The 27,119-nt window shown below is 41.5% G+C and overlaps 2 protein-coding genes across 2 annotated transcripts in view; one reads left to right on the top strand and one right to left on the bottom strand.

Moving 5' to 3' along the window:
- Positions 1–22,141, bottom strand: part of LOC109897953 (xenotropic and polytropic retrovirus receptor 1 homolog) — a 99,733-nt gene extending 77,592 nt beyond the window's left edge. The window contains exons 1-2 of the mRNA XM_031833380.1: positions 21,786–22,141; positions 13,706–13,757 (exon numbers count right to left, since the gene is read on the bottom strand). Of these exons, the coding sequence (XP_031689240.1) occupies positions 13,706–13,757; positions 21,786–21,854 (121 nt within the window). The 5' untranslated portion in view covers positions 21,855–22,141. The remainder of the gene's footprint in view (positions 1–13,705; positions 13,758–21,785) is intronic.
- A 1,510-nt stretch (positions 22,142–23,651) lies between these two features.
- LOC109897952 (acyl-CoA-binding domain-containing protein 6) overlaps positions 23,652–27,119 on the top strand; it is a 33,771-nt gene continuing 30,303 nt past the window's right edge. Inside the window, exons 1-3 of the mRNA XM_020492640.2 lie at positions 23,652–24,086; positions 25,661–25,725; positions 25,977–26,073. Coding sequence (XP_020348229.1) covers positions 23,811–24,086; positions 25,661–25,725; positions 25,977–26,073 — 438 coding nt within the window. The 5' untranslated portion in view covers positions 23,652–23,810. The remainder of the gene's footprint in view (positions 24,087–25,660; positions 25,726–25,976; positions 26,074–27,119) is intronic.

The following is a 27,119-nucleotide window of genomic DNA, read 5'->3' as shown; positions in this document are numbered from 1 at the left end:
AGGTTGTCTGTTAAAAATGGGTCAGTGTGTCTGACCCTGTTAATTCAAGCCTGGTATGAGCTTGTCCTTCAGAAAGCTCAGACTCGCTAATGCACTAGTAATGCACAGCCATGACTAAGTACTTCCTGTCAGGTAGAACTGCAGCCAGAAGGGAGACAAAGGCTAGATCTGATCTAAGGTTATGCAAAGCAGACAACCTGCTAGAGTAGCTAAAAAACAGATCTGGAAATCAGTTAGGCTAGGCCTATGTCAATGGACGATTCTTTAAAAAGCATTATCTTTATCCCTGTTAAGAGATCACAGGTATAACATGAGGTCTTCAATCTTTGATCTATTTTCATGGCCTAGAAATGTTGCCAGCTATCAACAGCCAAATGAAAACAGGAGGTTCTTCCCCTTGAATGTCAGAGTAACCATCAACAACAACAAAAAACAAATGATTCTGCTCCCCTCCTGGGTGCCATGGTTACCTTTGGCTGTGAGGTTTTGCTCTGTTCAGCTCTTCTGTTTTTGAAGAAAAAAACACTTACGTAAACAGTCACTTAATCACATAACTAGACACACATCTCAAGTCATTAAAATGCCTATGAGGAAATTAAAATGAGAGCTTACAGCAAATGGCACTTTCATGCCTAGGGAACAATAGGTTATCCATGCTCAATTGAACTGCATACTAATTGGGTAATCACAGAGTCTAATTATAAGATGTTGACTGTCAGGACAACATGCATTTTGCCTGTGGGGAAAGAAATGCTCATCATAGACAAATTGTCGTTTCTTAAGCCACAATAAAATGGTTCAAGGTAACAATAGGGCAGGTCAGTTGTATAGCATATCAACAGATAGGGAGACACACTGGGGAGGTGGTGGGCTGGTTAGTTTTGGTGGTGATGGTGAAAGACAGAGGGCGGATAGGGGTGAGTCTCCTCAATCAGAGTCAGTACATTAGGGCTCTTCTCCACCGGTGGTATGATGCTTCTCTTCCTGGCGCAACCCAGTCGTCCCCAGGACACAGAGGCCAGACTCACCATACCACTGTAATGGGTTATTATTAACACTCATCACGAATACATTATCCACAAGCTGCGGATTATATGAAATATGCTAATTTCCTGAGGCCACGAAGTGTTACCAATTAAAGACGCTGACATTCTTGTCCTAGATCTACTAGCTCAACGCCAGAAATTCTTGGACGGTTTTCCAACAGCTGCACAAGCGAGGCACTAAAAACGGTAACCCTGTGTATGGTGTGCCAGCAAGCGTGCGTGTGTGAATGTGTGGCAGTCCAGAGTCTCCAGGAATAAGCAGGCTGGTCAAATATGAAGGAAAGGAATGCTGGCCCATCTCTCCAGTCTCCACAAAGACAATATTACAAATATAAAAATGAAATATTTGAAAGGAAAACTTTCAACTGTTAGCCACATGAAGCCATCTTTAAAGTCGGTGGCTTGATTGCAATGAACAGGCAGAACTTAACACAGGTTACCACTGGCTTTCCTAAAACATTACTAAACGGGAGATTACATGCACCTGCTGGCTAAACTAAGCTTGATTGCAACGAAAAACCAACAAGGGTAAACCAGTAGATTAGTTGATCTTTCTCATTGACCTCTCACCGGAAACCGTAAGGCTGATGAATGACTATAAGAATATAGAAGTAGTAGGTCTATATTTGTTTCAAACGTTTCACCTTAGTTGACAAAATAATATAATATATGCCATTCAAAATAACTTTATAGACTACATTTTCATTTGATAAAAAAACAGATTATATAACTCAATTACAATTTACTTGATTTAGTTACACATTTCAAGTATGGACTCTCCAGGGATTTTATACCCCCAATATTGATAAGAAATGACCATATCAGGCTATTTATTTTAAAAACAGTTGTATTCAATGGATTACATACATTGGAAATGAATAAAATAATTAGAGCATGCTACACCATCAACATTAGTTCATTTGTATTTGTATTTATTATGGTTTCTCATTAGCTGCTGCCCCTTCCTGGGGTCCAGCAAAATTAAGGCAGTTTATACCAGAGGACAACCGATTAATCGGAATGGGCCGATTAATTAGGGCCGATTTCAATTTTTCATAACAATCGGATATCGGTATTTTTGGACACCGATTTGGACCATTTTTTTTTTACACCTTTATTTAATCTTTATTTAACAAGGCAAGTCAGTTAAGAACACATTCTGATTTTCAATGACGGCCTAGGAACGGTGGGTTAACTGCCTTGTTCAGGGGCAGAACGACAGATTTTTACCTTGTCAGCTCGGGGATACAATCTTGCAACCTTACAGTTAACTAGTCCAACGCTCTAACCACCTGATTACACTGCACTCCACGAGGAGACTGCCTGTTACGCGAATGCAGTAAGCCAAGGTAAGTTGCTAGCTAGCATTAAACTTATCTTATAAAAAACAATCAATCAATCATAATCACTAGTTGACTACACATGGTTCATGATATTACTAGTTTATCTAGCGTGTCCTGCGTTGCATATAATCGATGCGGTGCATATCGTTGCTCCAACGTGTACCTAACCATAAACATCAATGCCTTTCTTAAAATCAATACACATAAGTATATATTTTTAAACCTGCATATTTAGCTAAAAGAAATCCAGGTTAGCAGGCAATATTAACCAGGTGAAATTGTGTCACTTCTCTTGCGTTCATTGCACGCTGAGTCAGTGTATATGCAACAGTTTGAGATCGAAATAGTCTTGAAAAATGTTGGCTGCAATCAAGACTGAAAGATAAACTCGACATCTGCATTAGAGAGTGGTAATTCGCTGGCCAATTTTGGCTGCAATTGAGATCAGCTGTGCGGGTGATTTTAACACGTATTGATGGTTTAACGTGAGATCAATTAGCGAAAATCTTGCGGCTTTCAATGGTTGCAATTGGCCCATTCAATTTTACTGCTACATCAGAAACATGTCAGAAACTTGTATCTTTGACAATGATAATATGGTCTATTTCAGGATAACTGCCATATCCACTTGAGTCACAACAGCATTACTTTACTGATAATGAACATACTCAGCTGTGTGAAATATTGCTGTATGTCAGAAACTTGGATCTTTGATAATGATAATATGGTCTATTTCAGGATAACTGCCATATCCACTTGAGTCACAACAGCATTACTTTACTGATAATGAACATACTCAGCTGTGTGAAATATTGCTGTAACACAAACATTTTCCTTTCCACATAAATTATGGTTTGTACATTCTAGCTGTGTAAACCACAAACACACACTATACTGTATATCTATCCAATCCTCTAAATACACTGTATGTCTAACTTAACAGTGGCTTTCTGTAACTGGGATAAATTACGAGAATCGTGAACAGAGGCCATATTTCCAATCTAACACACAGTTAATAATTCAACATTTAATATAAAACAACAAGTTGTCCAGTAACAATATCATTGAATAATTGATTCACTGCACTCTCCTCCCATGCCACTGGATAGGAATGAAATTTTAAAGAATCAGAAAACCATATTACTTCCTCAATGCTTTGACCCCCTGCCCTCAAATGTGCTTCATATGGCCATCCTCTTGAAGTAAAAACAAAGTGGAGAGGTGACCCATTGCTATTCTCAGTGACATTTTGCAACATGATGTAAAAACACTTCATTGTCCATCCCTATAATGAGAGCACTTAACAGAGGAGAGAAAAGTTGGTCCCCAAGGCTCCAGCTCACCACTGTACTATCTTCCATTCACTGTCAATGTCACCAGTCTCTCTTCCTCTCCTAGTTTATCCCAGAGGCACAACTGAGCAGGGGGAGCTCTATCTCATTGCAGAAATGGCCAATTTCTCCTTCTCTATCACTCCCGCTCTCGCTCTCTCTCACACACCCACACTGACCCCATGGGAAGACACTCAATTTAAACCAACATGGCTCTGCTAACAGAAGCACTTGGATACATTCTGAAAAAAAGTATGTTTCCTAGTTCCTACTGGCCATTTGAAATAGATCCCTCTTTGATTGCTGCCAGGTAGACAGAGCAAAATAGAGCATCTAGTCATGCCGTTGTATACAATGAATCTGTCAATAGCAGATAGGGAAGAAGCTTTACCATAATCTTCCATCTAGAAATTCTGATGTATTTTCTGTCTCCAACCACTGTGGTTCCTGTCATCTCCTGCTCCCCCTGCTGAGCATTAGAATAAAGATTAAAGAGAGTCAGTGGGCGAGACAGTGGGAGATGGAGGGAGGGAGGGGCCGACACAGACCTCAAGCAACAGCCACCTGACAGCAGGTTACCCAGGAAGATACCAGCAGCCAATCAGCAAACAGTCTCCAGCCATCTCTCCAAAGGGACAATGGACAGACGGGCAGATTTGAGGACTGAAGGACACTGTTTCTCCTACACACTGCTGGCGCATGTGCCCATGCACAAACACAAGCACACACAGGGGCACAACACTTCGTATTGTGTGTTTATACATACAGTACTGTGATAGTTTCAAAGTGAAGTGATTTGTTTGAGATGAAAGAAGTCAATGGGGGAAGAAACGTGATTAAGAAATAGCTTTGTGCAAGTTGAACATCGTTCCCAATTAAACTAATTGTGCTTGTAGATAATGAACCGTTTCTCATTTCCCCAGCTCAGCAGCTTTGGAAGACTAATTGTTTACCTGAAAGATTAGAAGAGCATGTAATGAATGCATTTCATTTGCTTCAACGCAAATAAAAGGGACTTGAAATACCTCAGCGAATGGTACTGCCACCATTGTCTATAGTTCACCCCCTCCTACGCCTGGGTGTTTGTGCACTCTGTGAGAGAGAGATGCAATAAACTCAGAACAGACAAGGGCATAGTAGCCTATGTCTCTATTTTTCTCAGACAGTATTTGACTTGTTGGGCTCCACACTCATTACATATTGTGCTGTCATAATCTTAATGGATATGGATTTAATAATACACAATAATTCAATATATAGTTTTTAAATACAATAACCATGATCAAAGTTGATACACAACCCATGCAAGATTGATCATGTCCATGAATCCCAAAAAAAGGTTACGTTTTACATAACATGACAGATGGCAGCCCCAAGCTAACTGATTTGGCTTTGGCCTGACTAAAAATGCTACAGTAACCTGTCACAGTCAACAGAACAAGCCAACTGAGCAGAGACTATGTCTGAGAGTCTTTTAATTGTGAACAAACACTCTCACTCCTGAGACCTGCATCATCTCATTCTCATCTCAGTCTGTCTGTTGGCTATCAGCCCATCCATATGATACCCAGATTACTGCCAACACACAGCACACTAACATGCTGGTCTCCATAAGGATGTCTCTATCCATACTTCCTTTATACGAGAGAGATGGCGCTAACCTACTGATTGCATAGACCTACTGCTCATATACCTTAAAAGGCTAAGTGCCAGTTCTCCGGAAAGACCTGGACTACTGTGAGCACCGATAACCTGGTGCTCCCCGGTCCCATCCCACCCTCTACCACACATCCCTTCCCCAACACCCATTCAGGCAAGATCTAATTCACAGATGAATAATGGATGGACTTTCATCTATTCTTCTCTTGCACTGTGCACTATAGCTGCAGAGATAATGTGGAGGGGAGCTCTCTCTCTCTCATACTGGAGGCAGCATATCATCACATTTGTGTAGTGTCATAGAGCAGTAGAGTAGAGGCACTTACAGAAGTTGCACACATGGGGAACCTTTTTAGTAGCCTAGGGTCTGGGAAAAATGTGGCCTTTTACAAACGCATTTCATGCAATTTTACATGACTGGAGACTATGGCAGAATATTTTATTCTACTTTTTTTATTCTACTTTGACATTAACAAACTGAGATCAATAAAAACGGCTTTGTGTAACCTAAAAATATTGTAGACTACAATATGAGGAGGAAATTATAGTCCTAAAAATGCTTTCCAGTTTCACTGACTAACTCAATGATGAGCAGCTCACTCGCTGGTGATTGCAGATGCGCTCGTAACAACAGCCTCTCTCTCTCTCTTGTTTCACTTTGTAAAACAATATTTGGAAGTTGATCAAATATGTTGGTAGCCTACAGCATAGCCTTCTCTTTTCAGCAGGAGCCATTTGTTTTCCAACCTGTGTTTTCCCTCGATTGTACTGTTAATATTGCGAAAGGCCTGTTTTGTCAGCATGCTGTTTTTTCACTGACAGATTTGCCATGCGTTCCCAACTGTAGGCTATTCCTTGTTGTAAACTAGGTGGTTCAAACCCTGAATGCTGATTGGCTGAAATTTGTGGTATATCAGACCATATACCTTGGGTATGACAAAACATTTATGTTTACTGCTCTAATTATGTTGGGAACCAGTTTATAATAGCAATACGGCACCTCAGGGTTTGTGATATATGGCAAATATACCACGGCTAATGTCTGTGTCCAGGCACCCCACGTTGCATTGTGCATAAGAACAGCCCTTGGACGTGGTATATTGGCCATATACCACACCCCCTCGGGCCTTATTGCTTAATTATTGGGCTACAATCCACAGCTGGCAATTTTTTTGTAAAGCTCTGTGGCTAAATTATAGGCCTTCTCATGGTGTAGTAGGCTATTCTGAATGACTTCATTCAGTAATTCTATAACTTTGGCAAATTTATTTCAATTTATAAGGAGTGCTGCAGTTCCTTCATAACTCTTTGCGCAATTCTATAAGGAAATAAATGATGAAGTGCAACACTGGAGAGATGAGAGTTGCAGGCTCATGTCTATCAGAGCAGAGAGGGAGAGAGATCATAGAAAGGGAATCTCATTCTAGTCATGTGAAAGATACTGGCACACTTCTCACACAGCCACAGCCAGGAGTTGGTCTCAAACATAGGTAACATTGTTGCGCAAACCATAAACCCGGTCCAGCCCAATCCAAATATTTGGCCAGGCTGAAAATCACCTTTTTCACATAGTTTTTTTTTGTGGGGGCAGGAGAATTAACGAAGAGGCAACTTGAAAGAACTTTGATCGCTTTTGTTAAAATGTTTACATTGCAAAAAGTGAGAAAATAAATGTCATGCCATGAGAGGTACAGGATCCTGCCAAATAGGTTCCGGTACAAAACGGAGACGTGCCGGATACTGTTCAAATTAAGCACTGTTTTAAACCTAACCCTAACCTTAACTGTAACCTTAACCACGCTGCTAACCTTATGCCTAACCTTAACTGTAACCTTAACCACGCTGCTAACCTTATGCCTAACCCTAAGCTTAACTGTAACCTTAACCACGCTGCTAACCTTATGCCTAACCCTAAGCTTAACTGTAACCTTAACCACGCTGCTAACCTTATGCCTAACCCTAACCTTAACTGTAACCTTAACCACGATGCTGACCTTATGCCTAACCCTAAGCTTAACTGTAACCTTAACCACGCTGCTAACCTTATGCCTAACCCTAACCTTAACTGTAACCTTAACCACGCTGCTAACCTTATGCCTAACCCTAAAATAAAAGCCCATTTTGACTTTGCAGCTGGCCCATGTAGTGGAAACCTTAGCTCTACCTCCAGGACAAGATTCATCCCAATAAAAGGCAACTTGTAAGGAGAGGGAGCGAAAAGGCCACATCTCCCCACTCCTTCATCCAATTAGTCCCCTGATTTTTCATTGTTCATTACCCTGATTCGAATAATCTATAACCTTGAGTTTCCTCTCAGCTCTTTATTGACCCTCCCCATCCTCCCATCTCCCTATCTAGAGCACCAGTCAGTATGTTGATCATCCTAGTAGACTTCCCTCAACTCCTTGATATCTTTAACAATCTCCACTAGATAAATGCCCCCAGGCTTCTTCCTCCTCTCCTCCTACTGTAAAAGCAGTAGCACGTGAGGTTTTTTCTACAGATGCACGGCCAGAAAAGTGAGATATGGGTGGCACCAGGCAGCTAGCGCTGCTAAGGAGGAATAAACCCACAAACACTGAGCAATTAGCATTTTCATCTAAATCAGAGAGGCAGCTTGAGAAGCAGCCCATCAATAATGCAGGCTGGTGGGAGACCCTGGCTGCTAGGCTACTGGCCCACAGAACGTACAGGGCTGGGTCCTTGGGCTACTGAGACTGGGGAAGGCTCCTGCTCAGAATTCCTGCTTAGATCCACACAGGGGCCTCTCCTATTGCCGGGCCCACTGTAATAACAGCTGCTAGACCTAGACACACGTGAGTGGAATAACAATCACTAAAATAATACCACCACCAGGCTTCAAATAGCCAGCCATGTCCTTTAGCAACCAACAGCAGCAGACAAAATGGAAGGCCGCCCATCGCAGTCGGTGGAGAGCTGCGAGTGGAAATCAGCATGGAAGGTGGAGGTCTCTGGGATTGTGATTCATGTTAGCGCTTTCATTAAGTGGATTACGTACTTATCTCACATTACTATTCCTCCTCGTACGAATTAATTGGCACTAAAAGGGGAATGGCAGCGAGGAGGCAACAGGAGCCATTGTGACAGCGTTTTTACTACCATGTTTATTTTCCTTAATTAATGCAATGGTGCCTTTGAAGTGCAATAATAAATGTGTCCAGTTGAGGTGTGTGAACAAAAGACTGCCATATTGAGGATGAAAGAGATCGAGCATAGTGTTGTTCAGTGGTCTTTGACCGGAGAAAAGCAGGCAGGCTAATTGCTAGTGACGGCTCTCTCAGCAGGCAACAAGCTTGTCCCCCTCTCCTCTCTGATAACAGCTCTGCTTACTGCTCCACTCTGAACGACCTTCACCAATGCAGACTGGGGAGTCTGTGGCTGCAGCCAAACCCACCCACCCACACACCCACACACACACACACACACACGCACACGCACACGCACACACACACACACACACACCACTATCTCACCAATTTTACAACCAGCAAGATAACTTCTAATATTGTCTCCCTCCATGTCAGTTTCCTACATAATAATCTGATTGGTGGGATCTTCGGTCTGAGTTACCTGAAGTGTGCTGGAGCCCATCTGCTGGTATTGAACCTGAGGGCTGAAGTTGAGACACAATTGCTTTTCTGCTGTTATTGATTCAGCTACATAAAACATTAAAATGTTTTGAGTTTCAGGAGACACCCCTGGATTTCTATGAGGAACTACACAGGAAGAAAAACTCCACATGACAAAGGGGCTGAAGATGGTTGGCTGAGCCAATAGCTAGCAGTATAGTATAAACACATACTTTATAACATCTATTGTATTCCATACAAAACACAAAGGCTAGCTGTGTAATCAAGGTATGAACAGTCCAAAGGAGGCTGGCTGGATGAGCTATAGGAGGAAGGGCTCATTGTAATGGTTGGAATGGAATAAATGTAACGTGGTCAAACATGTGGTTTCCATTTCTTTGAAACCATTCCATATATTCCATTCCAGCCATTACAATGAGCCCTTCCTCCTATAGCTCATCCAGCCAGCCTTCTCTGGAACAGTCATATAATATTCCACTGCAATAACAGTGTAATCAGGCTGCACTGAGGGCCATGTTGCCTGCTGAGTCAGAAACAGTGGTCAGTGGGACTGCTGTGAGGAAAGAGGGGGAGGGCTCAGCCTGTCCAGAAGGCTGCTCTTCTGCCCAACTGAGCCATCATTCTTTATTATGGTGCTTTATCCTTTTACAGTCCGTCTCAAACTGCTGCTGCTCCATACAGTAATAACACTGAACCACACAGATACAGAGGCATTATGCATCAAACATCAACAACCAATGTACTCAGGGGAAGACATGTAAAGACTCCCCTTATTCCATTCAATCTGCAGTTTCACGCATGGCTTCTATCCTCCAAGCTATCTATTATAGAGCAACCTAGAGAGACTATAAAACATTTTACTGCCCGTTTGTGATAAAGACCTCCGCTAACTTAGTGTACGTGCTTGGCTGTGGGAAATCATCTTTATGGTGTACTCCTGTGAGCAGTCAACAGCACAACCCTTCCCCCACATTCCTCCTCTACCTTGGTCAAGCTGTGGGGGGAGGGGTGGGCCCCGCCCTTCCCCATGTGAATCATCCTAGATCACCCCTGATGTAACTCTGCCAATAGACTAGGCCACTACGGCATGTAACAATACTGAGAAATAGTTCCGGAGGCAGACTAATTCCTCCCATTGCTGTGTTTATCTGCAGTTATTGTTTTAAAATCTCATAATCGGCGGGCTAATTGAATTGGACTTGGTCTACTTTAGGGAGACCCCTCGCTGGTAGGCCCGCGGATCCATTTCCAAAAACGGGGCCTTTTTCTTTTGAACTCAGTCAGTCAGTCTTTGTTGAGAGTCAGTCTCATTGTTGAGAGTTGTAATAGTAGAAAACACAAGGTGCAATTTCGAAACTTGGTTGTGCATCAGCAGCTTTCCTCTTGTTATGTCACTCACTGACAGTCACTCAATTAGCCCATGTTTTTGATTGATAAATTAGTCTAGCCAGCTATCTAAACTTGTAATAACCATGGCCGAATACCGACCGGGCACGCTGGGCACCTCCAGGTGGCCCCCATTGAATTTGTTATTGCAGGAAATTAACCAAATCTGGTACAATGCATTTAGTTAAGAGAGTTAAGTAGTAAATTGTTTGCACAAATCAGTTGACTGCATGTGTGTGTATGAATGTGGGTTAGCAGACCCGCCAGCCACTTAAGCCCCTCGTGATGAGTTCAGATTCTTTGCGGCCCCCAACCCCCATCAAAGTTGCCCATCCCTGATCTAATTCGATCTTACTGGAGAGAGACAGAGAGGAGGAGCATGAGCTCGGGCCAGATGCTCCTCATGTTCATTCTCCTGGACTGAGCTGCAGTGCAAAAGCTGTTCTAATTAAAACTAGGGAGCAAGAACAAAGGATCTCCCAAGAGATGAAATGCCATAGAAGACTCTACAAGCACTTTGGTGCTGTATGGAACTAGAACAAGCTCTCTTAATTACTGAACATTTATCCGAGTAAGGTAGGTAGCGCTGATCAATGCATTTCTGTCAAAATGTAAAATAACTTTCCTCATCAGTCCTGAAAACAGGCTTATATTTACTCCTATATAGAGAAGGTCACAGTGTAGCAATTGTTTGGGAATTGATTACAGATTAAAATCTTCATCAACACAACAGGTAGTATTGTATGGCCAATACAGTATTGTGTCAGGAGTTGTATCATTCATATCTTTCTAAAAATGGCTCTCACATCCAAACCATCCAAACAATGCCTTCAGCCTGACCACAAGTCAGTCTACGGTGTTGAGAACAGTGGACACACAACCCATTGTGCTGCACCCCAAGACATTGAGTAACATGCACTTCTGGGGTATCTGATAGAAGCCTGGATGAAGAGAAGGCCCTTACAGAGGCTTTGAAGTGCTGTATTCCTTCGTGTTGAATCTCTACTATAACTGTATCAGGTAGCGGGTCAGCTAGAGGGAGCGGTAATAACCCAGTAAATTGTCTCCCGGAGGCACCAGTACTCTCACAGAATACCAAACCTGACTCAGACACGGCAGGCCTCGCAGTCGAGAGAGAGAAAAACATCTCAGAAATCACATTCCCGTAATTACTCTTTCATTGAGGGGTGATTTAATAAAATCATCCCTTTTTTTTAACTCAATCAGATTTGAAACAGGGTCTGTGTGACGAGAAGTTCTGTGCTAAGCGTATATTTCACGGGAAGCCTGTTAATCTCGTTCCTCATATGAAAAGTAAAGTGTCTGGCGCTGAAGTACAGGGGTTCAAAATCAAATCAAATCAAACTGTATTGGTCACAGGGCCTTCCGAGTGGTGCAGCAGTCTAAGGCACTGCATCACAGTGCTAGCTGCGTCACCACAGATCCGTTCGAGGTTCGATCCCAGGCTGTGTCGCAGCTGGCCGCGACCGGGAGACCCATGAGGCGGCGCACAATTGGCCAAGCGTCGTCCGGGTTAGGAGAGGGTTTGGCCGTCCGGGTTGTCCTTGTCCCATTGTGCTCTAGCGACTCCTGTGGTGGGCCAGGCACATGCACGCTGACATGGTCACCAAGATGTTTCCTCTGACACATTGGTACAGCTGGCTTCCAGGTTAAGCGAGCAGTATGTCCAGAAGCAGTGCGGCTTGGCGGGGTCGTGTTTTGGAGGCCCTTAGCCTCTCCTGAGTCCGTACGGGAGTTGCAGCGATGGGACAAGACTGTAACTACCAATTGAATATCACGAAATTGGGGGAAAAAAGGGGGTAAAGAAATTAAATAATAATATAAAAAATATATTGTACTGCTCACATACACATTTAGCAGATATTACAGCAGGTGTAGCGAAATGCTGGTGTTCCTAGCTCCAACAGTGCATTACTATCTAACAATTCAACAACCTTCAATATGTGTTCCAGTACAGTAGCTGGTCCCATGTATTCCTTCTCTTATTTCTCTGTTTTTCCATTATTTTACTATTCATGGTGGCTTCAGGAGTGACCTACATATGGCAGCTTTGACAGGGGCAGACAGGATGTGATTCATCAGCCATCTTGAGGATAAGACCAACCTCAAACCCTCAGGAGAATGTTTAAAGGAGACAGCTCATATGTTATCACCAAACTAGACACACAGACAACTCTGTCATTTAGGCTTCACATGCCATCATTGGTTGAAATATGAGGTGAAAGTTTGGCTGATTAATCATACTGTCAACGGCTGTTCGCTAGGCTTTTCTCCTCTCACCACGATGCGACTAGAGACTACTGTACTAGAGACTATAAACACAGGCTGACAGTGTGGTCTTTGTCAGATTATTCCATGCTTCATGAGTGGTGAGGGAGTCTTCTTTTGGAGTCGTATAGCGGAAACCGACCATACTTTCAACCTGGACACAGTAAGAGTGGGTCCCGGGCAGCATTGAGCAAATTCTCAGTTCTGCTTCTTTTTCCTGCATGCTCGTTTCAGCCATATTCATCTCCTAGCCTGTCGACCGCACCTGCCAACTTCCTCTTTCCTATTCCACTGGAACTTTGGTTTTGGAAACATCCAAGTCAGACCAGAGGAGGCTTGGACACACACACACACACAGACACAGAACCACTGACTGGAAATAATGTCTCTCTCACACCTTAACAGAAAGGCCCGGCCCGTCGGCCCAGTCTCCTGGAAGTAGACCTTCAGAGAGATGCAGCTCTCCAGTGAACAAGAACTAGACACTTTTCACAGATCAGTGCCAGACCGTTCAACCATCACGTCTGGGGAGAGTCCTCAAACAGTCCTCCACACAGAGCAGCACTTCTTTGTATGATATAAGTAGGATATGCATTCTGTCATGTAAACCAATTCTAGCATGACAACTCAGGCATTAATCTAAATATTGTTGTTGGATGTTGAGCATGTATTATGCAACGATTGTATTTAGAGGACTTCTATAAGAGGACCCTGAGTGTGGTCATCCAGTGACTAACTGCACTGCAACTGAAGAACTCTTACCTCCCATCACTCTGCATCTAAAAACAAACCATTACGCTGGTCCCTGTCGCACCTCGCTAGCAGCCTGACGTTGTATATTAATTATAGCCAAAGGCCTTATCTCAGCACTGCACAGTGGTGGGGAAGTCACTGCACCCAGTGGCTGCTGGGTCATGTGAGGGGTGGTTGGATGATCACTGGAATTTCCTCTATTTTTAGCAGGGCCTGTTATTTCGGGGTGTCAGTACGTACGGGTGCGGGGCGAGCTCATTCTGTCCGTGGACCAGGAGTTGACTTACCTTCTATGGATGGGGCCTGGTCCTGGGCTGCATACAGCATACTCTTGAACGCCTGGAAAAGGAACAAACAGAGGGATAATCACTCATCAGTTTCTCTACTGTACAAGCAATGACCTGCTGATGTTTAATCCAATCAATCAACACCTTTTCATATGAGTAAATGATTGCAATAATTAGTGGGGTTGACGTAATGAACAAGATATCATTGATTGATAAATTCAAGTAATCTACTTACATAGCCATTGTCATGAATAGTATGATAAGTCAATTACTTCACACAAATGAAGAAATAAGACCAGAAAACTAAGTAATATATTGAAAGTATTTCTGAAATTTCCAAACTCAGTACATAATGTCTACAGGGAAAAATAACCATCCTTCGGCAACAATCGGCAAGATGTGTGAAAATAATGATTCCAGGCGGAGTTATAGGACATCAATGCTGTTGTATTTAACCATGATGTCTGATGGACACAATTTCCCTGTCACATTTCACATCTCTCAAATTAAACAGAGATAGAGGCTAGTTCTTATCAGTTCTCACAGTTCTTATCACACCCAAGGTATGGTTGAAAAGGGACCACAGATGTGCAGGGAAGGTTTTCTCATGACATTGTTGAAGGTGCTCTTCTAAAATCACATTCCTTATTTTCAGAGAAACCAAATGCATTGGTTCCGTACACAAATGAAATAGAGATCTGTAATCCACTAGGATCCTTTGCATTAAAAAAACAAGTTGTTAATAATGGTGTACTGCACCCTAGGAAATATAAATCCAAAATACAGGTCTAACCTGGCTGCTATCAGGCTACCTGCCATGGCTAGATCAGCAGACCTCCGTCAACCTGGTGTAGATGTCAAATTGAATAGAATCAAGGAAGACATGGATGCATTGTACAGCAGAGTTAAATGCAAACTATTAACGATATATGGTGCCATGGTCTCTCTCTGTGGAGACACCCTGGCACAACATAAACTGGCAGGGTTCAAAGAGAGTGTGGGCTTTGCCTACAGTAAGTGCAGACACAGTGAGTGTTCTTTTGAGGACATGCAGTCACACTGAGGATGCATATACTAAAAGGACATTGGAGAAGCATGTCAGACAGTGTGATGAAATAGAAAAGGCACAGACAGACTTGCTTCGTAACAGCCTGAGAACAACATATGGGATCAATAGAAGGAGCAAGTTAGTTGAATTCCCAGCCTTTGAAATCATACAACAAACTCCACAAGACATTATGCATGTAATTCTGAAGGGCATAGCCCCATTGGAAATCAAATGTGTTTTGAATCATCTTGTTGTGTCAGGACAGATTGATTGATTCCCTTATTCCCCTCTAGATGTTAGAGATCGGCCATCCCCAATTTCTGTTTCTACATTAACGTCAAGTGATGGTAAACTAAAACAGTCATCTGGGCAAATGCTTGTCCTGCTAAGGATATTGCCATTTGTTTTGGAGACTTTGGAAGTCAATGCATATATACAACTGATAATTGATCTAATACAGAATGTACAGATAGTATTTGCACCTGTTCTTTCCACTGTGACTGTGTCTAGGTTGAAGTTACTCATTGAAAATCATTTGAAGCATTGGAAGGAGCTTTTTCCAGACTGCAATGTTACACCTAAACAACATTATATGATATATTTGCCATCGCAGATAAAGTCATTGGGGCCAATGGTTAGACATGTGTGTATGCGGTTTGAGTCTAAACATTGTTTCTTTAAACAATGGGCTTCCAAGCTCAATTTAAAAAATATTTGCAAGTCTTTGATTAATCAGAACCAAATATATGAAAGCTGCCAAAATGTTGACAGTTCAATGCACCCAATTTTTTCAAATGAAAGGTAGATGGGACCTGTATCAGAGGTTAAAGATCAACAATATTTACGTGGAAAATTGAGGGACTTCCTAGGTTTCAATGAAGGAAACCAAATCAACTGTAGTAAATACATAACTCGGGAAGTCCATGATCTTTGCCAAAGTACTGAATGGGAATATGCCAGAATTTGGACTGGTCAAAAACATATTTCTTGTTGATTCTAGGCTTTATTGTTTGGAATATCAACCACTTCAAACTATACGCTTTGATAGAAACGCTGTGGCTTATCAAGTTGAGGTCCCACACCTTGCACAGGTCACTGAGTTAGTGGATGCTGAAAAGCTGGTTGATTTAACTCTTATTACACAATTAGCAACAAGAGACAAACGTATGTACAAGTCAAATACCGTCTTGGGGATGTAATAGAATTGTACAACAGTTGAAATGACTCATAGTGTGTTCCCCAGATATGAACAGTGTCTTTGTTCTGTGTCTACCTTTTTTTAACTAGGCAAGTCAGTTAAGAACACATTCTTATTTTCAATGAAGGCCTAGGAACAGTGGGTTAACTGCCTTGTTCAGGGTCATAACGACAGATTTTTACCTTGTCAGCTCGGGGATTCGATCTTGCAACCTTCGGTTACTAGTACAACACTCTAACCACTAGGCTACCTGCTGCCCCATAATGATTGCTGTGCTGTGTGTAAGATTGACAATAAAACAGTGAATTCCATTTGGTCATTATCTGTTCTTAATATGTGAAGAGATGAAAAGGATAAGATGCTTGAAATAAGAAACTTGTACTTATCAGTGTAGATCAAACAGCTTTATAATTCTGGTAATTCTAGTTTCAAGTAACAAGTTATATTATCTTATTACGATAATTAAGGACAAAAAAGCTTGAAACAAGTGAAATGCTCCAACATAAAAACTGCCTGGTAAGAAGAAATATCTTGTCAGACAAAAAACAAGCATATATTGCCTTGATTTAAGATATTTAAATCTTACTTAGATTTACATTTTTTGCAGTGTAGCCTATATTACAAACACCTCTTTCTACAGAATGAGGTCATTTCCTTCGATCACTCTGACCTTGCAGATAATGGATACGGACAGATAATTACGAGATACGTCTTAACATGACTTTATTCTGTGAGGCCTGGACCTGAATATATCCCTCTTCCTCCCTACCAATCTAACTCTGGCAATAGCAGTCACTGTGAACACGTTTCTTGGACGTCCAGTCAAAATAATTACGCTTGTGCCTTCAGTGGGATAGACACAGTGGGATAGACACAGTGGGATAGACACGTACCCACATGGTGAACTTTGTGTCTTGTGCAACAGTGTACAACCAATATTTTTGGGGATTCAAAGCTTAGATGTGACAAAGAATCATTTAAATAATGACGCATAGTGAAGAACAAAATATCTTCTTGACAACCATATGTGTAGTTTATGTTCCATTCCCCCATTCTCTGGAACGGTTTATCTGATGTTTGGATAACGTGGACATATGAGAGGAAAGGATGATAAGGATGATAATAATTAATCCTACTATGTGGGAGGAACCTACTTAGAAACTCTGTTTGCTCATTTTCCAACCTGAACACCAACACTGTAGTCAGATATTACTCTATGCTCATATCGAACACTTCATTTGTAGTTGACATTCTTCGCAGGAGACCACCTGCGGTTCATGTAGCAGGGTTCATCAAGATGTAGGCATATTGCCATGGCAATAGCACCGATGGTAAAGGGGGCAGGGCAGGGCGGCTCTTTTTTGCATGCCCCCCCCCCGACTGTAGCGTAGTACACCAGCTTACAGAGATCAACCTGCAGGTCTCCCCACACCTCATTGGGCTGATCGTCTTCTGTTGAGATGTACAGTAGTAAAAAATAACTATATCAACTACAATACTGCAGGTGCTGGGTGGTCTGAGATCTGAAACTCCAAATGATTCTCATCATCACTTTAACTGAGTGGATCTCTGAGTGCAGGACTGACCGAGACCAGATGCCTTCTCAGTAGGGGATAGAGGATGAGGTGTGGGAAGCTCGCCATGCCATCTCTGTTGTCTAAGTAAGATGCATACATTACACCAGAAGTGTGTCGTTTTGTGTTGGCTATAGGCTAGCATGATCATATTCGTGTGCAATGATTTCTGTTCTCATTTTAACCATGCATCTTTTGTTAATGTCAGTGGTTGGAATAGTGAAAACGTTTATATGAACCAATCATTTGTATTTATGGTTCACATTATCCAGTTTATGCAGCGAGTCATCTTGCAATGTGTGCCACTGGCAGCGCTCAAAAACCTGCATATGGGCCTACCTGACAGTTAAAACACTGCACAGAGAGGCTAGAGTGGGAAATGAGCCCCACACAATAACCACTGCATGTAATTAACATGTGTACCTGCTTATGATAATAATTGTATGTCCCTTAGGAATAGGAACTTCGCTTACACAAGCATTCTCCTGAACATATAAACCCACGCAAGTGATTCGATTGCAGAGGTAAAAGCACAAGAGGCTTCCTTCTGTCGCCCACCCACGCTGTCACATTACCCTCTCCACCTTGCTCATGTTACGGCTTCTGTTGCTTTACAACGCTCACACAGAACAGACCAGGAACCAGACCAAGGGCCAGCCTAGATGGAACCGAGAACCAAGACCATGTACCAACTGCACGAGCCAAAAGGAAAAGGTCCACGAGATAAAACAAAAAGGACAAAGGGAGCAGTTTAATGTTGTTTGTTTTCATATTATCTAGAAGAGTGAGATTACTCTGTTTATAATGCCAGCATAACACACAGGAATGAGCTCTGCTTTCCTAATGAGCAGCAGCAGACCTCAACGCTAAACAGGTGTTTAAAAAGGACAGTCTCATAGGATGAGCAGACTTCATTACTTGATCACTTCATCACCTTGTCAATTCCTCAATTCACATGCAAGCGTTTTGTTGATTAGAGGCATCTTTTCTCCCAAGCAGCCTACCCAGCTGTCCTGTTGTAGCCAAAAGGCATTTAGAAGAATCCAAACAATGTTGCATTGGAAAAAATAAAAGAAAGAGTAAGGTCATTGATGGATGGTAAAAAAAGACTTGAAAGACCAAACTAAACGGTGGGGATAACAGGGAGACATGTTGTTTGCTGATGTTTCCTCCACAAAGCCTTGTTCAAGAAACGTCTCAAGGACAGAGTGATCTCTCCTCTGTTTTGGCAATAAACAGACATTTATATGTAAAAGGACCATGAGCTCCAACGTGAAGTTCATAGAAGCATGTCAAATCTGGTGTCAAATGAAAGCTAAGAGTATCATTGGGAAATGAAGGCATTTATAATATTTTCAACCATTGTCTATCCTAAATACTAGGATTAAGCAAAGGCTTTGATTAGTGGTGAAGCAGATGGAGAGGGGGTCTTAAAAAAACACCTAGCAGGAAAAGTCTTAAAAGGTATTAGAAATACATCAAAACATAATAATGTTGAAGTAAAGACCCCTGACAACTAATCTCAACACTTATATGTAGTTTGGATAAATTATGTTCCTTACGTAAATTTAAGAAACATTGCCCTGTGTCTTGAAATTCTGTTATCAAAAATCCACATCATATTTTCTAATTTCTCTCCCTCATGAAGAGGGAGGATAATGAAAGTTCACAGAAGTAACAAGTAAATCTAGACCTACCAGTTAGTCAGTGTTTTTACTGATACCTATTTGATTTATAAATTATTAACGGATTCAAACTTGAAATGTTGTTACCAAATTGTTAACGAAATTTCCAAAATAATCTTTAACGGAATTTGTGCAATTGAATTGGATACAATGGGAAATCATAGTAGTCACAAACCACAGATGGGTCAACTGCTACTACAGTCCTCTCTTCCAACGGAATACTGTTATGTTCAACTCATTACCATTTTCTTTCTCTTTCTGTCGTCTGGTGGTCAAAGCAAGTGTGAAAACAGTCTGGACAACCCCTCCCTCTCCCTCTCTCTCTATCCCTCTCTCACTCTGCTTTTCTGTCTTTTCTCTCTAGTTAATGTCACCTGTCCCGACTCTTACTGAACCCTACCCATGAGCCCCCTCTCTTGTCATTTACTGTAACCAGCATCCTCACCCCCTGAGCACTGACACCGGACGTCCATGGACATTGAAAAGTAGTTCACATTTGGTCAGTCCACCCTGGCCTTGATTTCAACATCCACAGACATCCATTTTTGGTTGTTTAAAAAAAAAATGTGGTCACATAAAATCGGAGGGAGATTTTACCGAAATTCTGTTACCAAACTTTGCAGTTCTTCCAGTGAATGTGTTTTTGTAAAATGTTCCGTGTAAATTGTTAAAAGTAATCCTTGTACATGTGTGTTTTTTTGTTTTGTTTTTTTGCCTACATGAAGTGAAAAATCTAAGTCTCAGCGCAATTCCATTACCCTCAAATTGCCCATAACCTTATTCCCTTAATATTTCCAGGGGATAAAATTAAGATTCAGAGGCTCTTAACCTAATGTAAAGTGCTATATCTCCCGAATATTTATGACCAGTTCCCCATGAATCCAGCGCACAAGCCTAATTAATGCAAGACCAAACAATACATCCCTCACACTCAGAGAAAAAGGACGAAGTCCACTCATCAACCACTACTTCACTAAGCAAAGTGATTTAGTTAGTAATACTGATTATTTATAGATGGCATAGAAATTGATGGTATGCCAATCTATGCCAGAGAATCCATCATCCATCTCAGAGCTGACTGAGGTGTAAAATGGCTGATATGGCCATGCATTGGTCCCCGTACTACACGCGTCAGGCTGCAAGTATAGACAAAGACTAATATGGCCATATGTGTTTAACCTTTACCACATCCAAGTGAACGCATAGAGCTTCCTATACCTACTTAACGAGTTAGGTAGATCAATAAAGGTATTTATAAGATGTATATAAACATATATTTTTTATAGTATGGTATATGGCCACATAGTGAGGCATGCAGGTTTGATACTGGAATGCAGACTCAGACTCTTCCAGAGGCTCACATCAGTATCTTTGTCTATAATTCATAGAACAAAATGGAATGGGGCAAGCCTTGTCAGAGCCCGTCCTCACTCAGACTCTTAACGTGAACCAAGAAGATGTGGGGTGTGACCCTGAAAATGCTCCTACATATCCCAACAAAGACCTTGCCTTTGATGTACCCTTACTCTGATCTCTCCAAACCATAGATACAACCAAACATGGCCAGTTTTAAACTTTGTGATTTTGGTCCGTTCAATTAATGCTTGTCAAAAAAAGCAAGGCATAATATCAAATTTACAAAAATTGAAACTAACTAAATAACTTACAGAATAGCGTTATTCAATCAAATTTGTTGTCACAAGGCAAAATGTTTCAGGACAGTAACATTTTATGAATTATAATGAAAACATTGTATTGTGATTCTACCCATTAACAGAGAATATCTATATATATGCATAATCATTTATATATATATATATATATATATATATATATATTTAGTTATATGTTTTAAAATAATATTTAAAAAAGTGACATTTCTCATTCTAAAAAATATTTTAGGTCTGGTTTCCAACACTGGAAAACAATAACGGACTAAGCCACATAAATACTATCCTAATTGTTCAGCGTTCCAATGTAATGTAGGATGTAGCGCACGCGATGGCGACCTGAGCAGGTGACAGATATATGTCAACATTAACAAATATAGAGAAAGATAATAATGTATCCCGTAAATATCATCACTAACCTAAATAAAATAACAATTAACAAAAATGAATAAATGCTTAGGGTCTATGAATAGCAAGTATGTTATCTATGAACAATTAAAGTGACAGCTTCAGGAATGGTTGCACAAAGATAACTAGGATGCATAAAATCATGACCTAAAATGACAAAACAACACTAAATTAAAAACAAACAAAAAATTACTAAGACAGCACGGTTTATCAAAAGGAAAGTTAGAGCTTGCGCAATAGCCAACCATAAACTGTAGACTATCCTTATCTAGTAGCCTATCCAAGTAATCTTTTGTTACACAATTCAAGAAGTAGGCTAAAAGTTAAAGTGACAGCTGTAACAAAAACACAAATCAAGATTAATAAAATGTACCAAGACTAGACAAGACCATATTATGCAATTAATTCAGTAGGTATTCATTAAACGATGGATTTGAGGGACTTTTCTCACTTTAAATCAGAAAGCATTACTTCTAAACACAATCGTGTGAAATTACCTCATATTGAAGGTACTGTTTCCTCCATTCCGGAGTAATATGAGACGAAAGGTGCTCCGCGAATTTCATTTTGTTGGAGCAGCTATATCTTCAACCTCCGTAATTCCTTTTAGGACTGTCCCCTGTTGACTCGAGTTTTGTTATATCTGTCAACTTGCTGGCTCGCATGCGGCAGCCTGCACTAGCGCACTCTGTCTTGTCCAAAATAACGTACTCCAAATTAACTCTGTCCCATACTATTCTTAAGAGGGATGGCGGAAAAGAATCCTCCCGCCCTAAAACAGGTGGTTTGATTACGATATAACGGTTCCGGTGTAAATTCAATGACTTTCTCCCTTCGATCTCTGGTAAGGACTGGGGACATAGCAGTCCGCCATCGCATTCAGCCAACAACGTGGTTGCGTCACTCCGCAGTGACAGCGGGCGCGGTGTGTATTCTATCTGAAGATGGTTTTAATGTCTGTGATCTGACGACTGTACTGTACTGCGCTTCCTTTATCTTTACTAGGCTATTAAAATATAGAAAATTATTGGTAGATTTTTTGTAGAAAAAGCTATCCACATGTAGGCTACAGCCTATGTTCTGCGTGCATTGGAGGTGTGATATCATCTGATGAAGACTTTCTGGAAATATGCTCCCCAACTTTTACAAGGCCAGATAATCACATGAATTGGCTACTCAAATGTATGTAATCAAATTCCATAGCCTATCGTATAATGAGAGAAAAAATATGTATACACTACCAGTCAAAAGTTTGGACACACCAACTCATTCAAGGGTTTTTCTTTATTTGTAATATTTTCTGCATTGTAGAATAATAGTGAAGACATTAAAACTACGAAATAACACATATGGAATCATGTAGTAGCCTAAAAAGTGTTAAACAAATCAACATATATTATAGACTTTAAATTCTTCAAAGTAGCCACTCTTTGCCTTGATGACAGCTTTCCACACTCTTGGAGTTCCATTCCATCATGCTGATTACAAATTGAGACCGGTGTTGTGCCGAAAATGTAAGTGTAAGGATAATAATTCAGCCATAGTTGTTCTGAAATGTTTATTGCTTGCCAACATTTTACTCCCTCCTCTATGTTTAATATAACACACATACATTCATTATTAATTTCGGCTGCCTACCTGACGTGAAGTTTGTTCTATATAAAGTATTTGACTCTGATGTGTGCCACATGAAGTATTTGACTCTGGGGGGGGGGGGGGGGTCTATTGTTGCCACCTGCAATACAGATCAACATATTGTAAATACTACCACCTGCTGGACAACATTTGCTAATATGGCAGGCTACTGTTACATAGTTTGAAATTGCAGTTTTGTTATTTTTGATTAAGTCTTTTCTGTTTCATTTAACCAGATAATGATAATAAAGCTACTTTTATCAGAGCAACAAGTAGGCTAGAATCATTTATATTGGGTAGCCTGGCGCCGTTCGTGGTCACTTTCTCGACATATGATGCAACAGTTTTGGGGCAGAAAAACAAATGATGGTGAGCATTATAGGCTCAACGAAAAATAAATTAAATAGATTTTACAAAAATGTATCATGTGACTGACTTTTCCAACCAATGTACTTTTTCTACATTGGCATTTCGGTAGAATATACATAACAACAGAAGTTAAAGGACTACGGAACGCCAATGTTTTCCGGCTTGGTACAGGCCTTTGTCAGGGCTTTTTATGATACTAAAATAGTATCCACATATATAGTACACCACGGTTATTTTTGTGATATATATTTTTTTACAGTACTCTGTACTTGTCATAGACAGTACCTGTCTGTACCACTAGAAGCATGGATTTCTGTCCTGATTTTACGTCAAAATCTTTGTTCCTAGTCTAAGTTCTACCCGAGGCTTTTAGTGGGGTGTACCACAGACGGACCATTCGTGCAAAGTGCAAAGAAATCCGTCTCAGCGATAACGGATTAAATCATAGCCTGTATAAACTACTGAAAGCGACAATATAAGGTTGTCACATTTTTTTTTAACCGTCTTTATTTTCGACAATGGCTTCACGCTCGCCATCGTCTTCCCCTGATTCTGCCACAGGCTCAGGTACCGACCCAGCTCGGCCTGATACAGGAGATCCTCTCGGCGGAGGATCGGACTCCGATTCAGATCTAGGATTAGGGAAATTCGACTGTGGTGCAGGTGACCCTGGTCATCGACTGGAAGGGGAGGAATTGGAACACGAATTTGAGGCAGCAGCAGACCGTCTTCGAGATCTACTTCAGACGGCCAGCAGGGAACAACTGTTGTACCTGTATGCTAGGTATAAACAGGTGACTATCAGATAGCAGCACATCCCAATGGTCCCATTTGTTATTTAGATACTTTTGTATATATACACTGTATGTGGAGACCCCTTCAAATGATTGGATTTGGCCATTTCAACCCCAACCTTTGCTGACATTTGATATAAAATCGATCACACAGCCATGCAATCTCTATAGACAAACATTGGCCGTAGAATGGCCTTACTGAAGAGCTCAGTGACTTTCAACGTGGCACCGTCATAGGATGCCACCATTCCAACAAGTCAGTTCGTAAATTGTCTGCCCTGCTAGAGCTGCCACGGTCAACTGTAAGTGTTGTTATTGTGAAGTGGAAACGTCTAGGAGCAACAACGGCTCAGCCGCGAAGTGGTATTCCACTCAAGCTCACCGAATGGGAGCTCGGAGGCCTGAAGTGCGTAGCGCATAAAAATGGTCTGTCCTCAGTTGCAACACTCACTACCGATTTCCAAACTTTTTCTGGAAGCAATGTCAGCACAAGAACTGTTAGTGGGGAGCTTCATGAAATAGGTTTCCATGGCCGAGCAGCCGCACACAAGCCAAAGATCACCATGCGCAGTGTCAAGCGTTAGCTGGAGTGGTAAAGCACGCCACCATTGGACTGGAGCAGCGGAAATGCATTCTCTGGAGTGATGAATCACACTTCGCCATCTGGCAGTCCGATGGACGAATCAGGGTTTGGCGGTTACCGGGAGAGCGCTACCTGCCTCAATGCATAGTGCCAACTAAAGTTATGTGGAGGAGGAATAATGGTCTGGGGCTGATTTTCATGGTTCGGGCTAGGCCCCTTAGTTCCAGTGAAGGGAAATGTTAACGCTACAGCATACAATTACATTCTAGATGATTCTGTGCTTGGAGCAGTTTGGGGAAGGCTCTTTCCTGTTTCAGCATGACAATGCCCCCATGCACAAAGCGAGGTCCATACAGAAGTGGTTTGTTGAGATCGTTGTGGAAGAACTTGACTGGCCTGCACAGAGCCCTGACCTCAACCCCATCGAACACCTTTAGGATGAATTGGAACACCAACTCCGAGCCGGGCCTAATCACCCAACATCAATGCCCGACCTCACTAATGCTCCTATGTCTGAATGGAAGCAAGTCCCTGCAGCAATGTTCAAACATCGAGTGGAAAGCCTTCCCCGAAGATTGGAGGCTGTTATAGCAGCAAAGGGGGGACCAACTCCATATTAATGCCCATGATTTTGGAATGAGATGTATAACAAACAGGTGTCCGCATACTTTTGGTAATGTAGTGTAGCTAGCAAATGGCATAAATATTCAGTCTACATTCACGTCTGTTATGTTCTAGCTATTGGTGCCACCAAATGTTGTTCATCATGCCCTTGCATCCATAATAATATCATTGTTACGCTATTTTGTTGACTTGTGGTGGGATGGGAGTTTTACCACAGGTATGTACACAAATTGCAAACGGGTGTATAATCGATGTCAATCTGTTGTTTGCCATTGAATTGATAGTGATGATTCTGCTGAGAGCTGTCAAACAGATGGTTAGGCTATTTAATCCATTCCTGAGTCACCTGTATTTCATATGTTCACAGGTCAAGGTTGGAAAGTGCAATACAGCAAAGCCTGGGTTTTTCGATTTTGAAGGTCAAAGAAAATGGTATGTTTGGAATTTGTTAATCGTTATGCTGATATAATGTGTTTATTCAATTCCTGGCATGAATTTGCATGGGTGAATCAGACTATGCCCTGGAGTAAGTGGTGAGTGGTCCTGTTTTGAGATTTCAATTTACATTACATTTTTGTCTTGTTCCAAACTGAAACTCACCTACTGTATGGTCCTGTTCTCTCTAATGCTTTTGGGAGGGAGAGAAACTATCTGCTGAATGTTTTTGTTATGTTTTGCTCCAGGACAGCATGGAAGCAGCTTGAGGACATGAGTGCAGAACAGGCCATGCAGGAGTACGTTTCGTGTGTAACTTCACTAGACCCAGACAGCAGTCAGAAGGTAAAAAGCCCTCACAAATCCAATACGACACCACATTTGATCTCACAAATGTACATAATACAATCTCCACACGCAGGAAACTCTGCAATGTGAGAACTGAAACAAATGTCTTTCTCACGTTTGAACCATTCTAAAACAAAAAAAGATAACTAACTTTGACAGCTCCACCTGCACCTAAGAATGCAGTATGGCGCATTGACCAGCAGGGGACACTGACTGACTATGTAACTTGGCAGAAATACTAAGTGTTTGTCTAACATTTATTTATTTAACCTTTATTTAACTAGACAAGTCAGTTAAGAACAAATTCTTATTTACAATGACGGCCTACCAAAAGGCAAAAGGACTCCTGCGGGGATCGGGACTGGGATTAAAAATAAATTAAATATGAAAATATAGGACAAACACACATGACGACAAGAGACAACACTACATAAAGAGAGACCTAAGACAACAACATAGCATGGCAGCAACACATGACAACACAGCATGGTAGCAACACAACATGGCAGCAGCACAACATGGTAGCAGCACAAAACATGGTACAAACATAATTGGGCACAGATGACAGCACAAAGGGCCAGAAGATAGAGACAACAGTACATCACGCAAAGCAGCCACAACTGTCGGTAAGCGTCCATTATTGAGTCTTTGAATGAAGAGATAAATTGTCCAGTTTGAGTGTTTGTTGCAGCTTGTTCCAGTCGCTAGCTGCAGCGAACTGAAAAGAGGAGCGACCCAGAGATGTGTGTGCTTTGGGGACCTTTAACAGAATGTGACTGGCAGAATGGGTGTTGTATGTGGAGGATGAGGGCTGCAGTAGATATCTCAGATAGGAGGGAGTGAGGCCTAAGAGGGTTTTATGAATAAGCAACAACCAGTGGGTCTTGCGAAGGGTATACTGAGATGACCAGTTTACAGAGGAGTATAGAGTGCAGTGATGTGTCCTATAAGGAGAATTGGTGGCTAATCTGATGGCTGAATGATAAAGGACATCTAGCCGGACGAGAGCACCCTTACCCGCCGAGCTATAAATTACGTCTCAA

The sequence above is a fragment of the Oncorhynchus kisutch genome, linkage group LG10 (assembly GCF_002021735.2).
Source record: "Oncorhynchus kisutch isolate 150728-3 linkage group LG10, Okis_V2, whole genome shotgun sequence".
In the NCBI taxonomy this organism is placed as follows: Eukaryota; Metazoa; Chordata; class Actinopteri; order Salmoniformes; family Salmonidae; genus Oncorhynchus; species Oncorhynchus kisutch.
The sequence above is the reverse complement of the archived record's forward strand: the minus strand, read 5'-3'. Positions and strand labels throughout refer to the sequence as shown.